Raw genomic sequence first — 15194 nt, forward strand, 5'->3', positions numbered from 1 at the left:
AAACTTTAGATAAAAATCTAATGATACCCTATTTCAAAAGACTTAATATAAGAAGTTTTAACTTTGGTTTTAAATTTTCAGAGTGTAAGTACTTTTTAAAGTGGCTTGTATAGAAATTCAATATTTTTTCAATTATAATTTATAAATAAATGATAGCTTACCACCAGATACCTGCCGACCCTTGATCTAAATGTTATTTATAACAAGAATTTTGATAACACTTAAACATATATTTAAAAAATTTATCAAAACGTAAATATATTTTTTAAACTCATAGACGAAAATACTAAAACTAGCTGTTATTAATAAAGGTTAGAGGAAAATAATTAGTAAAGGTTATTAGAATAATATTAGTTATTGTAAAGAACTTAATAACATTAATATCCAATTAATTGAAATTGAGCAAATAATACAACTCTATCAGGTTTTGTCATATAAAAACTGCTTGAAATATTTTACTCGTGATCAATATATAAATACAATGAAACAGATTCTTTTTAAATATATCCAAAATACAACTTAAATGTAAGTTTTTTTCTATCGTATATGTAGCATCCTTTAAATTTATTTAGATAGTGTTTTGGATTTTAACTTTTTAGCGTCTTTGTTTAAAAAACTACATGAAAATTCATCGTTTTTGAAGAAATGTCTTAAACAGAAGCTATTTTATTTGTCTAGCTGTCAAACTTGCAGGAGCGTACAAAATTGCACAAAGACACCAAATTGCACGAAGAAACTTAACTCGAGGGGACACTTTTGCACGAAGACACTTTTGCACGGAGACTTTTTTTTGCACGGATTGATATTTATTATTTTTATTTTTTTATTGTCATTATTGTTTTTTAACTTTGTTCTTTTTTTTAACTATCACTGTTACCCGTAACCCTTACCCTCAATCGGTAACTTTTTTTCTTTTTGTTTTTTTATTAATTATTTTAAGTTTTTATTTTCTATTTTTTTTTTCTGTTTTTGCTTACTCTCGTGCAAAAATGACCTTCCGTGCAAAATTGACCCTTGGTGCAAATATGTCTTCGTGCAATTTAGTAACCTCGTGAACTTTGTTTGCGTGCAATTTTGACCCGTTCCATTTTGTTTACCTATCAATATACGATTTCTTGAATAAGTTTTGCTTGCCTAATATGACTCTTTAAAGAAGTTCAAGTATTGTGTAGTAAGTAAGTTGTTTATTAATAACCTGATAATAACTTTTTGTTAGTTTATAGCTTTATCTTTAAAGTAAAAAATATTTCAATCCAGTTAGATTTAAATTTTAGCTGCGGGTTTATGCTTTGAACATCACAAAACTTGTTACTGAAAAGTTTGAATTAAATGGATGTGCATTGTTGTAATGAGCATAAAAAAGTTTTAATTGTTGTAAAAAGATAAACATTCAAAGCAGAACTTTTTAAATCGTATTTAAAAATATTGGTTAAAACTTATTAAAAAATCTATAAAAAATAAGATAGAGACATAAAAGAAGCTAAATTGGTTAACAAATTTCTTTAAAAAACATTTCAATAACTATGATAAGAAACTAAAAACAGTTAACTAACATTATTGTACTTTAATTGTCTGAATTATCTTAAACGGCTTGAAAACTCTAATATTAAATAACTTTAAACCATTACTTTAGATATTGGAGAAGAAACTAGTTTAGTATAAATCTGTGTTAACTAAAACAATAAATTTTATTTATACCTTTTCCTCTAAATATTTATTAAATTATCACACAATTATTGAAAAGCAAAAAGGTATAATAAAAAACTATGATAGTGAAATGTAGCAGTATAAAGAATAAAATTAACTGTGTAGAAATAGTGATACAAAGTTGTACATAGTTAAAAACGGCTAGCTGACTTGTTTAACGATATAAGTTAAGAAGAAGAAAAAAAATTAAAGTTTTTTTTACAATCTAACTTTTTAATGTGCTACTCTTTACTTTTATAATGTTCAGCTTTATTAGCATTTTATTAAAAAAATAGTAGTAAATTTACAAAATTTACGAACTGAGCTGTTTTTAAAGAAGTGTTTACTTTTGTATATCACTATAACTAGAAATCGTTAATGTAAATTGTAGTTTTTGAGTAAATAGAAATTTACGTCCGCTACTTAGTATTAAAAAACATGTAATTAAGTAAAATAGTTTTGTTTTCCGGCAGCAAATTGATAATAAAAAAACAAAAATAAATATTTTTTGTAAAATGTATAGAAAATAGATTTATTAAAAGTTCATAAAAATATTCTACAAAAAAAAACATTTACAACTATATATAACTTCTATCATTAAAAAATATTTAAGTCTAAGCATAGTTTTTACTTGATTCCATTTATATCTTTAAGAAAAGCTAGCTAAAATTTTGTAAATAAAATTTTACAAAACATTTGAAATATACAAACAAGACATAAATCATGGTTAAGATTAAACTGCAACATTAAAACCAAAAATAACTATTGACCGCACCTTATAAAACAGCCAGCACTACCTGTACATATGTAACAGCTCATTTATAACTTTTGTTGCTTGAACGATAATTTATGACCATGTTGTTTACAAAATTACCTACCGCTAGGTGAAAGAAAAAGCAATCAAAATAAAAAAAAAACGCCGTTAAGACTTTTTAGAACTCGTAGAATTTTCGTCACAAAAGTTTTGTTTTACCATCCAACTAAGGCATACCTATGCCTTCTACGCTCCTGCTGTGCTCTAGTCCTTCTGATTAGAAACAGTAAAACTCTTTGTACCTTCTTTTTAGTCAGCCTAAGTTTTTTCTTGAGATTTTGCTTCCTCTTGTAATACCCCGATGCTTCTCTCCACAAAATTTTCTTGACAGTGCGAGCAAGCTCTTCTGGAAGTTTTTCGATCATCTGGTGCCTTTCCTTGCCGATCTTGTATTTTGCGTCTGTCATGTGCTGAATGATGTCGCTCGCATCGCAAACGCAATTTCTGTTTTTGACAAAATACTTTAGCTTACAATTTTTATATTTTGATTAATTTATTTTATGGAAATATTTAAATCACAGTATAAGTACACTTTACTTTTTTTAACTTTATTTTTTTACTAGTAAAATTAATTTTAAATCAAAATTACTGAGAAATTCTTACTAAAAGTGATATCGTTTTTTTTTTTACCAAAGATTTGAATATCTAAATGATAAAAAAATATGTTATAGCTCGTAAGAAACTTTATAAGCATGTGGTGTACGACTCGATAACCATAAGATTCCTTTGTACACCAGGTCCTTAGACCAAACTTTTTGAGCGCTTTTTTTTCTCGTTCAATAAACAATATATTAAGAGAGCTGGAGTGTACAAATTTGCACGAGGGGACAATATTGCACGAAGATACTTTTGCACTAAAACACTTTTGCACGAGGGGATGAAATCAACAAGGGTAAAGTTTTACGAAGACACTTTTGCACGGGTTGAATTCTTTTTAAATCTTTTTATTAGTTTTAATTTTTTTTAAAATTTAGTTTTAATTTTTTTTTTAATTTTAGTTTTATTTTTATTTTACTATCACTGTTACTCTTAACCCTTACCCTCGGTCGGTAGCTTTTTTTTTCTTTTATTGCTTTATTTTTATTTTATGTATTTTTTTATCAAATAAAAACTAATATTATTTTTTACTATTATTGTTACCCCTAGCCCTTACCCTCGGTCAGTAACTTTTTTTTCTTTTTGTTTATTTATTAATTTAGCTTTTAGTTTTTTTTTGTTTATTTTAATTTTTTTTCTATTTTTTTCAATTTCTTTTTTTTGAGTTCCGCCGTGCAAAAATTGTAACTCGTGCAAAATTGACCCTCTGTGCAAAGTTGTCTTCGTGCAATTCCTCTCGTGCAATTTTGTGCCCTTCTACAAATTAGTCTTCGTGAAAAAGTATCTTTGTGCAATTTTGTGCACTCGTGAAATTTTTTCTTTGTGCAATTTAGACCTGTTCCCATATATATATATATATATATATAACATATATGTATATATAACATGTCCATTTTATCCTTAATGAACAGTTAACTAGCATTAAGTAAAATTATATAACTTTTGAATACAATATAATTATATATATTGTAGCATTGTATCACTTTCCATAAACTTGTTGCTAAAACAGCATTAAAATTCTTAAAACACTTTAATCAAAAATTTAAAAAGTGATTGTAAAAATATTGTTTATTTATCTGTATTTTATCATAATATAAAAATCAATTTGTAAGTTCATAATTTATTAAGAATTTTTTTGAACAGAAAAAAATATTTTAGTTTTTTTTTATGAATTAAAGTTATATTTTTAATAGCTTTTTATTTTAAACAATACTATTAGCTTACTAACATCTAAAAAAAGTGTACTATATTTTTATTTTTATAACTCTAGTTAAAGAACAAATTTTGTGGCAATAAAAATAGGTTTTGTGGATAAAGTTTTTCATCATACGATTTACGAAACTAAGTTACTAAAAGAAATTGCTTGTCGAAACTAACAATGAGTCTTGTTATTTTTAAAATACGTTTGTTGACTGATGAGTTTGTGAATAAAGTAAGATTTTATTAAAATAAAAAAACTAGTTTGAATCTAAGCTTTCGATGTGAATTTATATGTAAAAATATCTTTGAGGTTTCTATTGTAGCTCGCACAATTTTTATAACCTTATGATGGTTATTGAAGCTTAAAATCACAAGTGTATTGTTAAAATCACGTGAAAAGTTCTAAAAATTGACAGTTATCGAATTTTGAGTTACTATATAATACAAAATCATTTTCTTTTGTTCTCTTTTTAGCACACTTAAAAACAAACAAATAGTAAAACACTCTAAAAAAACACTTTTGCAAAATATTTACCGCTACGTCAAAACGCAAAGACAAGTGTCATGTATTAATTGTAACCTCATCATTTAATTTTGTATTTTATTCACAACTTATATCAATTATATTAATATTAACATTCAAATTTGTTGAAAATAACCTACACATTAAAAGTAACATTTAATATAACTAACATTAAGTGTAAAAAAATAAATTTAACTTTAGTTTAATTAATTAAACCACCATTATATTAAATACCCTGACTAAAATTAAACCCGTTAAGTTTTTTAGAATTAATATTGAAATGTTAACTATATAGATGTTTAAAAAAATTGTTACTACGCCCCTAACAACAGATATTTATGACTTATATATTTTTATAAGATATCAAAAGATTTGACTGCTAGTTAGGTAAAATAAATTTAAGTAACCTTTAGAAATATTTTACTTTTAATAGAGATAAATTTATAACAAGTTGCAAAATATCTTTTAACCGAAAGTACTAACTTTTTCATATGTTAAACCCTTTATTCTATGGTACAACCATGTTTTCTTGTTTTTTTAATTAAAAAAAAAATTCAACGAAAACAAATAAAAAAAGCTTAAGATTTGCAGTATTTTTATAGAGTAGTTTTTAATTTAAAAATATTGACAAAAAGCAAACTTGATAAATAAGTCTGATTAGTTTTAAAGCATATTATGTAAAACTAATAAAATTATTCTCTCTTCATTGTAATAGTATAAAAGCTTAAAAAACATTTAATGCCTAATTAACCTTTATAACTGTATAAAGTAAGTGTACTAGAATTAACAACACAAATTTCAGGCAAAGTTAAAAAAAATAAACTAAAAGCTTGTGATACTTTTGTTTTAAACAATTGACTTAAACAATTATTTTAAACTTTAAAAGTATAGCATTAAAGTATAAAATAGTTTTTACGCTTTTAAAAGTAGTTATCTAATTAAGTCGGAAAACTTATGTAAAATTGTTTATAATATAACCAGATAAGTTTTTATCCATAGCTCTTAAAATACATTTACAAAAGCAATTTTTATTTTATCCAATGTACCTTTAAGAAAAAAACAGTTTTACTATTATAAAATATAAAATATAAATTTTGAATAAAAGCTAACTCTTTAGTTTCAGGGTCGAAGCAAATTTTGCAGTCCTTCGTTACCTTCGAGTGTGTTTCGTTCACCAAGTCGTTGACAGCCTTCACCCGCCTGATTTTGTCCCAAAACCGAAAGGTTTCTCCGGTTATTACATTCTCCGAAGTTCTTTTTCTAAAATCATTACATTTTTTTGATTGTTTTATGCATTATTTAAATGCGAGGCCGATTAATTTTCATGTTCTGTTCTAGTTATAGTTAGTTTTAAAAATTCTGAATTAATTAATGTAGTTTTTAGTTTAATAATATTCCGATAAAAACAACGCATTAGTTGGTAGCCTCGGTATGTAAAAATTAATAGCATCGTATGTATTGTTTTTTTATTTTGAACAAGAAAACAAGCAAGGAGTGTGCTTAAGAGCTCTTGTGCTGCATGTTATTTATCTCAATAAAGTTGTCTGTGCAAGAAACTCATTTTACCACGAAATGGTGACCACCCTTGAACGGCAGAAGAGACATGCGTGAAATTTTCTGCCTTTTGTCTTCTTCCTACCGTAACGCTGGTATACCCATAAGTCTTTTTAACTTTTCACGAGGCAGGCTTGTCGGATGACATAATTTACAATTTTTTGACAACAACCAGGTATAATGATGACATCAATCACATTTACGTATATGCAATTCCAAAACTTTTCAATGCTGAAAATCGAAAAACAAAGTCAAGGTGCACCTAGTCGTTTTTATATTTTGGCTGCAGCTTAAAGTCACGTACCAAACAATGTTTCGCAATTAACTTTTTGCAAAACTTTGCAGAGTGCAACCTTTTAGTAAACATTATTTTATCATGACGAATGGCTTAAATGACTTATTCGAAATTGTAAGCTTCAAAAGCAATTAAATAATAGTCTCAATTTAAAAAGTTAATGTTTTTTTGCATAATTATTTCAATATAACTATATTGGTTGTTCTAAACGAGTTTGTTATTTATTTTATAACATATTACTAATCATCGTACTTTTTCTTTACTTTAAAACAAGCTAATTTACAACCATTTTGTTCAACGATTGTCAAAGCTGGTTTTGCTATATAAAAATGACTATTAAAAAGGTTGTGCTAACAATAAAACTTATTTATACAAGGTATTTTTCTTAGGTTAAAATTTTTTAAATTATTATTACTATCAAATAAAAACAAAAATAAAAGACAAAAATTAAGTACAATTTAATTACTGCAAAAATAGTTTTAAAAACTTAATAGTTTAGTCGAAGTTAAACAATTTTACACTTAACAAAAAGAATAATAAAAAAACAGATGCAACAACAGGACCATCGTTAAAATTTTTGTATACTACTTCGAAAGATAACACCATTAGATAAATATTTTATCAATCAAATGTTTCATTTAAGAAGTAGATAAGCAATTTGTCAAAATGTATCTATTTTTGTATAAAAAATAATCTTTATCTTAGATGTTCAACTTTTTTGTTGCAGAAGAAAACTTCATATTTTTTCAAAAATTTAAATTGAAGTTAAATACTGTTTGTTTAAAACATTTAAACATTAAATTAAAAATGAATTTTATCCTTTAATCAGAGTAATCTAAAAAATGTATTATGAAACTTTTTTATATAAAAACTAAAAACTTGAGACTGGTAATAATGTATATTTGATGTTGTTTTATTTGATATTAGCTTTATTTAAAGCTATAATCTATTTATTTATATTTACTAGTATAAGCTACACTTTGTATATATATGTATATATAATAAAAATACTTTTAATGTTTGGCTATCAAGCTATTTATTAAAAAACAGATGGTTAAACGTTTGACGAGCGTTATTTAAGTTTGCATTTTATTTTTTAATGACTACGAAATGATATATTAGTAATTAGTGTTAGTTATAAAGTATACAAAACAAATACAAGCTTACATAGAGTAATAGGTTTATAAATTGTTACTTATTAAAACATGATGTATGAAACAATGTATCATATTCGTAAATTTGATAAAGCTTAATTTCTACAGTTTTTAAATTCCAATAAAACTTGTATTTACAGATATTTTTTGGCATAAAATTATACTTGATAAGTTTATTTTGTAAATAGGTAAACACAAAATATGTTCTTCGTAACAAAAAAGCATTGTTATTACATGTTGACAAATAATTTCACAGATTACATATTATGACCCTAATCTGATGACTAAACAGTGCTTACCTCCTGACGTGAGTTTCACTCGAGTTTACCCTCGGAACAAGCACAACGAGTGTTGCTAAGAAGAAAGTGACAACAAAAACCGGTCTCATGAGTACCTCAGCTCAATACAATGCTTTATTAAATAATACAATCTGTAAATTTACAAACAATTATATTTGACAAGTGAGTAAATACACATCGAGCTACACATTAAAGCTACCGACTGAGCGCACACTACGGTATGCCCACTACTGCTGCTCAGCGCCCCTTTTTTTCTCACCTTTTTTGTTGCGCTTCCATTAGCGCTTTTTTTTTCAGAATCTAATTTTCTATCGCCGCTAGGCGGTTTTGTTACATCCTGAGCTTCCTTTTAGAGACACGTTTTAAAGTTTAATTTTTAAACATGAATAGGAAACAATTGTTTTTTAAAGCTATCTTTGTTTGATTAATTTAGCATCTGTTTCTTATCTATCTAAAAGGTTTGCACTTTACAATGGTGAAACTTTCTTTATTATTAACTCAAAAGCTTTTTCTAACTTCAAGTATAGAGCATGAGTATATATAAGAACGTACAAACTAAAAAACTTTGTTTTATAGGCAAACAAAGTTTTGTTAAACAATAAACATATAGTATTGTCTTTGTGAATAAACAATACCATTTAGACAAAACTACTGTGTTTTGTTTTATAAATAGAACAAAAAAGTTAAGTAAGTAAAACTCACTTATGTTTTATATACTATCCTGTGTCAGATAATAAGTAGATACTGGATTTTGCTTGATTTACTATACAATCTTTCAAATTTAGTTTACACAGCTAAATTTAAGTAAACTTAATAATATGATAATGATAACTTATTACAAATAGTTATCTAGATTTCAATTAGAACGATCATAAGAAATTAAAAACAGAGAGTAATTTTTTTTAATCACGAGAATTATTTGTCTACTATTACTAGGTTAGTAAGTAATCTAAATAAAACATGATTAAGTTATTGTGATTAAAACAAAAAAAAACTATTAAAATTAGTATAAGCACTTGTTGGTAAAAAATGTTAGTACGAAATTTGTTAATCAAACTTTTAAAGTTTGTTATTAAAAAAACTAATTTGTTATGCATAGTTTTTAAATAATCCAAACTCTTATAACAACAAATATAAATGTTTCTTAGCTATTAAACAAAATGAACAAAAGTTTTCATTGCTCTGTAAAATTTTACAAAACTTAAGATGAAAATAAAATGTTACTAATGAGTCTTATTTTTTTCTTCTTGATAGTATTGAAGTTAATTGCATATTGTATAACATGATTTAAAAAAAATCATATTTTATATTAATTCTTGTCTAATGCTTAAACTTTTTATAATTTCTGCATGTAAAAGTTATTTTTAATATTTGAAAACTTTAAAACACAGCCTAAAATTTTTAAACTAGTTTTCCTAAACTTTACTTTCGAAATAATAAGTACTTACTACTACAGTTAAGAAAATTGTGTTAATTGCATTTTAACAAAAAAAAAACTTAAGATACCTGTGAACTCCATTAAATGACCTATTTTAACCTGATTAACGTATGAGAATGTAGTAAATCACTCAAACGTAACGATTTTACCTTTTACTTTAATAGTTGAAAAACAGTGTGAGACTTTATCAATGGTAGCCTATGTGTACAACTTATTAATACATTAAGAGTAGTTTAAGTAATCATTTAAAAGGCTAATTCAGTAAGTATACTTTATAATTTCGTTTAAAGCATGTGTTGTAAATCTAGTCTAACCAATTATAGTATTTAATGTAGCAGTCTTTTATTATTTTTCCTGTCAATCAATCGATTTTGATGTAGACTGATAAGTTCAAAACAGCCTTAATCGGGTATTCTACAATCGGGTATTCTACATCTTTACTACATTTAATTTGCTTGCCTTCGGATATTCTAGTGTTTTTTATTTTCACCAGCAAAAAAAAATTAAGAACATATTTTAAATGACCTCTAATGATTTTATCTGCAATTAAACGTGAATGAGTAGTAATAATCTATAAATTTATATACTTTTAGCGTTTACTAATCGCTTATTGATTATAAAAATATTTGATAAAATAGCATTTATTCGAGATAAGCGTATTTGTCCCTAATCAATGTTCGTGCCATGAAGGTTGTATATTTTTAAAACTCAAAATTGCTATTTTAAAAGGTGGATAACATTATAAAAGTATTGTTGCACTTTATAAAGGTAATATTGTAAGTTATGGGTGAGATTTATTAAAAGGAAATTTGATAAAGTTTAAATTTCATAACTTTTATAAGATTAAGCGGTCGAATAGATTTGAATAACAATTTTATTAGATTTCAGAATAAATTTGGGTATCTATACTGCCTGAACTCTTATTAAAGTTTTATTTGCTCAAAGCTCTTTTGTAAGATTTTTTTAAGAAACTTTAAATTTCAGTGAAACAAAGATGAGGTTAAACTTTTACGGATACTTTGTTTCTTTAAGCTTTAATAACATGCTTCCGATTGAGGTTTATCGTACAAAGTTTTAAGCTTCAAAATGTAAATAAACATGTAGTTTGTTCTAGTACAGCTGAATAAGCTTTGCAATGTAATGCTTTATCAAGATTAAGTTAATTACATACTTTAAAATTAGCAACATTTTTGTTTACGTTTCACATACCAAAAATACTTTTATCAAACCACATCATTATAATAATTGGGTTTTGTAGTCAAACATACTTTATCAAATGAAAAAAAACAATGAAAAAGAGTCTGTAATTAAATCAATAAATACACCCTTAAAGTTTTAGATAAACAAAACTTTACATTCTTTAAGAATTTTTTTTTCAATTAAGCTCAGTTTTGAACTTTTTTAACCTATGAACCTAATTAGTTATCACGTAATAATATCATTTTAAAGTTATTTTCAAACATAATCTTTTATTTTGAAAACAATCAATAAGTTGCGCAACTTGTTAAAATTTTAACGTTGATCTAATATTGCTTATGTTAAACCTGTTAACTTATACTTTTCAACACATAAAATTTGATTTAAATCTAAAATGTCTATTGTAATAAAGTCTTTTTTGTGTATTCGTTTATTTTTTACGTTATTGTTGTTTGCTCAATAAGTAACTACAATAGGTTTGCAGACTTTCGGTATTGCACAGCGCATTATAATCAAAATAATAGTTTTCAATAACAACATAAAGTTCAATTTTTTATTGCAAAATCTGTGCAATACTTAAGTTTAACTAAAGTAACATATCTGTACGTTTAAGTATTAAAACTGTTTAAAACTTGAATTAATTAGTACGATTAGTTATTAAAACAAATTTTATATATTAATAGATGGTTTATCAAATTGAACAAATAATATTCTAATATATAATTTGAATATCAAACTTGTATTAAAGTAAAACTAAACTGTCATATATCTTCAAATTTGCGCAACTGTTTAAAAAAATTCTTTCAGTCAAAACTAGATTTTGGTTAGGCAAAGTTGGTATACTTACACTAATCTTTAAAATTTTAAAACTTAATCAGTATTTTTGCTATTTAAAGTATGATTTTTAAAGTTTTCCTATATGTTTATGCTTTGTTAAATACAAAAATATCTTTTTAATTTTGCGTGACGTTAAGTAGATCTTAAACAATACTTGTCTTGTTAATTGGTTGTGGTAAGTTTAGTTTGGCTAGTAAAGAAACAGAATAGAACAAAGCGTTAAAAAGCTTCAATCTTTCATTGTAAAAACTACCGTAAAATATTTAAACTTTTTGTTATAGCGTTAAATCTTTTTTTGAATAACAAAAAAATTTATGATAAAATCAAGTTTTTTCATATATACATGTTTAAATAAAGTAAATGATTTTTATTTTTGTATTTATGTAGCTCAAGACAAATTTAACTTTAAAACAATTAGTACAAATTTTAAATCAACTATATAAAACTATACAATTCCGCCGTTCTTTCTTTTATATTTGTATTCAGTATTTGTTAAGTTAAGTTAATAAATTGGTAAAAATAACTATATTTTACGGGTCTTTAGAATCGCACGAGATGTAATATTTGCACGAGTGTGTTTTATGGACTAAAAAATTAGTTTCAGAAATATACTTTGGTGCAGGGGTTAGGTTTATGAAATGGAAATTTAGTAAGTTATTTATAAATTTACTTAAAATTAGGAGTGAAAATATACCTATGCAAAAGTTTATAAGTCTATCACATACTCAAATTTTTACACATAAAGAAAAATTAATTAATTAAAAACAAGTACTACACAAAAAATAAATAGAATATTTATAAATTTCAACTATTGTACAAAAAATGCGGTTCTGTAAGTAATCTGTAAAAAACTGTTTCTATTGTGTTTACTTTGTAGTTATATTTATTTAAATACTTCATATAGTTTTTTATACTTTTTTAATTAATTTCTATCAAATATTTTTTTCTAAGCTGGTTTATTTACATATAAAAATATTTAATGTTTATAGAAGTTATTAGTTTTTCATAAACTTAAACAAATTATATGTATGATAAACGAATTTGCATACCTAAGTATGTAGTATATCTTAAAAGTTTAAAAAGTAGTACTGTTAGTGTAATTTATAAACGTAGAAACATGTTTAAAAAGAAATTATACTAAAAAATAAGTTTGATTATCTACAAGTAAAAAAGGTGCAGTGTACAATTTAAAATATTTATTAATTTTAAACAGTAAAAATGTAGCAAACTAAAAAGTTCCAAGCTTAATTAAATTTTTCTTATAAACTTTTGCATGCATAAAAAAGGTTTTGAACTTTCAGATGACATGTAATTTCTTTTTTTTTTACTTGAACTTTCCAAACTGATAAGTTTAGAATACCAAAAAGTACAAATAAAAAATAACTTGATGGCTAATATTTTTGAATTTTTGAAACCGTTTAGAAAATTAAGTATATATAAACTATCGACAATAATAAAAAAGTTAAAAAAGTTTCGTTTTTACGCTTCTAAGAAAAAATACAAATTAAGTTTGTAGAGCTAATTGATTTGAAAAGATTCTGACAAAAAATATATATTTACGTTGTATTTAATTTTAAAATATATTTTTTTTAGTTGTGTAGCTTTAAGAACGATGTAATAATTTAAGTTATTTAAAAAAATTATTACTACTCTGTTAAAAATAGATTATCACATCATATACATTTAAAGACAATTTTTTTATCTATAAACCACAAAGCAACACTGATTTTTTTATATAAGCATAGAGTGTACGTGTGAAAAAATTTATAGCTTATTAACTTTAAAAACTTATAGTTATAACTTTATCGATTTTAAAATAAACTTACCAACCAAAATTAAGCTATATTAGACTTATTTGTAAACTAACATACCTTTAAGATATATTTTTGTAGTTTTTAAAATTTAAAAGTTTTACTTATTAGCAAAACTTGATATTATTTGACTTGCTATCGCTGTTGTATCTGTTCTGTTCTCTTAAATAAAAATTTTTATTTATAAATTATCACTACTTAACATTTATCTAGTTTCGACTTTAAATAATATTAACTTTGATGTTAAATGAAAATAGTTTTAAGAGTTTTTGATTCAGTAATATTTTAACGTGCAATTTTAAGTTGTTGATTACAAGATAAAAATCAAAGTTTTATTTTTGTTTAAAAAAAAGCTCTGCTATCAAAAGCTGCTAGAATATGATAAACTTAAGAAAAAAAAAAAGTTTAAATATCTTTCATTAAAAGAAAGTATTTTAAAGCACTGTTAGGTTCAAAGTACACAAGTTTTAATACTTTCTTCACCAAGTCTTTTTCAGAGTAATAACTATTAGCGCAAAACTTAGTAATTACACAAAAAAAGTGAAATGGCCTAAAATTTAGTAATCGATTTAGATAATTCAAAACACTTTTTTTTTTGTTTTTTGACACAATATTATATAACATTTAAGTTGCAGATTAGTTATTTAGTAAAGGTTGTTAAAACTTGAAGAAAAAGTGATGGGAATTTTATAAAAGATAACTTAATGGATAGCTTCACAAACACCTTATTAAAAACTAAAAAAAGCTGTTTTTTCAACGGCTTGGTTTTGCGTTATACTCTAAGGCTGGTTGTATCAGACTTGTGTTTAGTATTTGTAAAAGAAGATACATTTGTTTTGTCTTTTCGATATTTTATTTACAGATTTCGAATCTTTGTATTCTATCTTACCAGTTTTTACTGAATCAAACTGTATAACGATTTATTAACCAGTTCTATGTTTTAAACACAATGAAGAGTGAAAAGTTTTAGAAGTAAAAGTTTTATTTTTCATTGAAAATAAGTTAATTAAAAAGTAATTTAATAGAAATTTAAAACCAAGTTTTATGTTGTCTAAAACAAATACGAAGAAAAGAATGTTAAGTCTTTTTTATTAATTTTATAAATCATAAAAATAAAGATATGTTTATTTTATGCAAAAGTAATTAGATTTGTTTTATAAAATATTAGCCTACTTTTTGCAACCTGTGTAATAATATTATTCTATTACATTATTATTAAGTCATTTAGATAATATTAACTAAAATTTAGCCTTATTTTTGTAATCTTTTTTTGCTGAATTCTTAAAAATTACTTTCTACAGCTGTTCTATTTAGCTTAACTAGTTTATTTTTATCTATTTTTTTCAAACATACTTAAAAACTATAAACAAAAAACTTTTGTTTTCAACTGTAATATAAATTGGTTATAAACTATTGTAAAAATGTGATCAATTTTTTTGTAAGAACAATTTATATTTAAATAGTAATATTTGTCTCAACTAGACTTGCTCTTTCTTACATAAATTTTAAAGTTTAGTAAGCATTTTTTATGTTTTACAGCAATACAAATACAAACATCTAAAAACTAATAAATTTATGTCTCTAAAATAGTTTTGTACTGTTTTTAGATTTAATTTTTGGCTATTTAGAAATTCTATGCCTTACATTTTTAAAACCTGAAAAAAACTCTAACACTAAAGTGAATTTAAAACTAAAAAAATAGTTAGAAAGAAAAAACAAATCAAAAACTCCTTAAAAATGTAAAAACTTGTTTTTGAACTAACTTGTATACACAGAAACAGTAAGCTGG

The 15194-nt window shown here is 24.4% G+C and overlaps 1 protein-coding gene across 1 annotated transcript; it reads right to left on the reverse strand.

The window, feature by feature from the left end:
• Positions 1 to 1733: 1733 nt before the first annotated feature.
• Positions 1734 to 8281, reverse strand: LOC145838481 (uncharacterized). Its single transcript, XM_082946088.1, has 3 exons — positions 8123 to 8281; positions 5931 to 6080; positions 1734 to 2944 (listed from the first exon to the last, which is right to left on the reverse strand). Exons 1-3 carry the CDS (start codon positions 8209 to 8211, stop codon positions 2656 to 2658), a joined length of 528 nt encoding a protein of 175 aa, XP_082802214.1. The 5' UTR covers positions 8212 to 8281; the 3' UTR covers positions 1734 to 2655.
• Between the last annotated feature and the right edge of the window lie 6913 nt (positions 8282 to 15194).

Source organism: Thalia democratica, chromosome 1, assembly GCF_965202585.1.
Source record: "Thalia democratica chromosome 1, ktThaDemo2.hap1.1, whole genome shotgun sequence".
In the NCBI taxonomy this organism is placed as follows: domain Eukaryota; kingdom Metazoa; phylum Chordata; class Thaliacea; order Salpida; family Salpidae; genus Thalia; species Thalia democratica.

Excerpts from the sequence above, each read along its gene's own strand:
- LOC145838481 (XM_082946088.1), bottom strand. The coding sequence starts at position 8,211 with ATGAGACCGGTTTTTGTTGTCACTTTCTTCTTAGCAACACTCGTTGTG. Across the intron at positions 6,081-8,122 it reads AGTGAAACTCACGTCAGGAG|AAAAAGAACTTCGGAGAATG; the intron begins GTAAGCACTGTT and ends TAATGATTTTAG. Across the intron at positions 2,945-5,930 it reads TTCGACCCTGAAACTAAAGA|AAATTGCGTTTGCGATGCGA; the intron begins GTTAGCTTTTAT and ends TGTCAAAAACAG.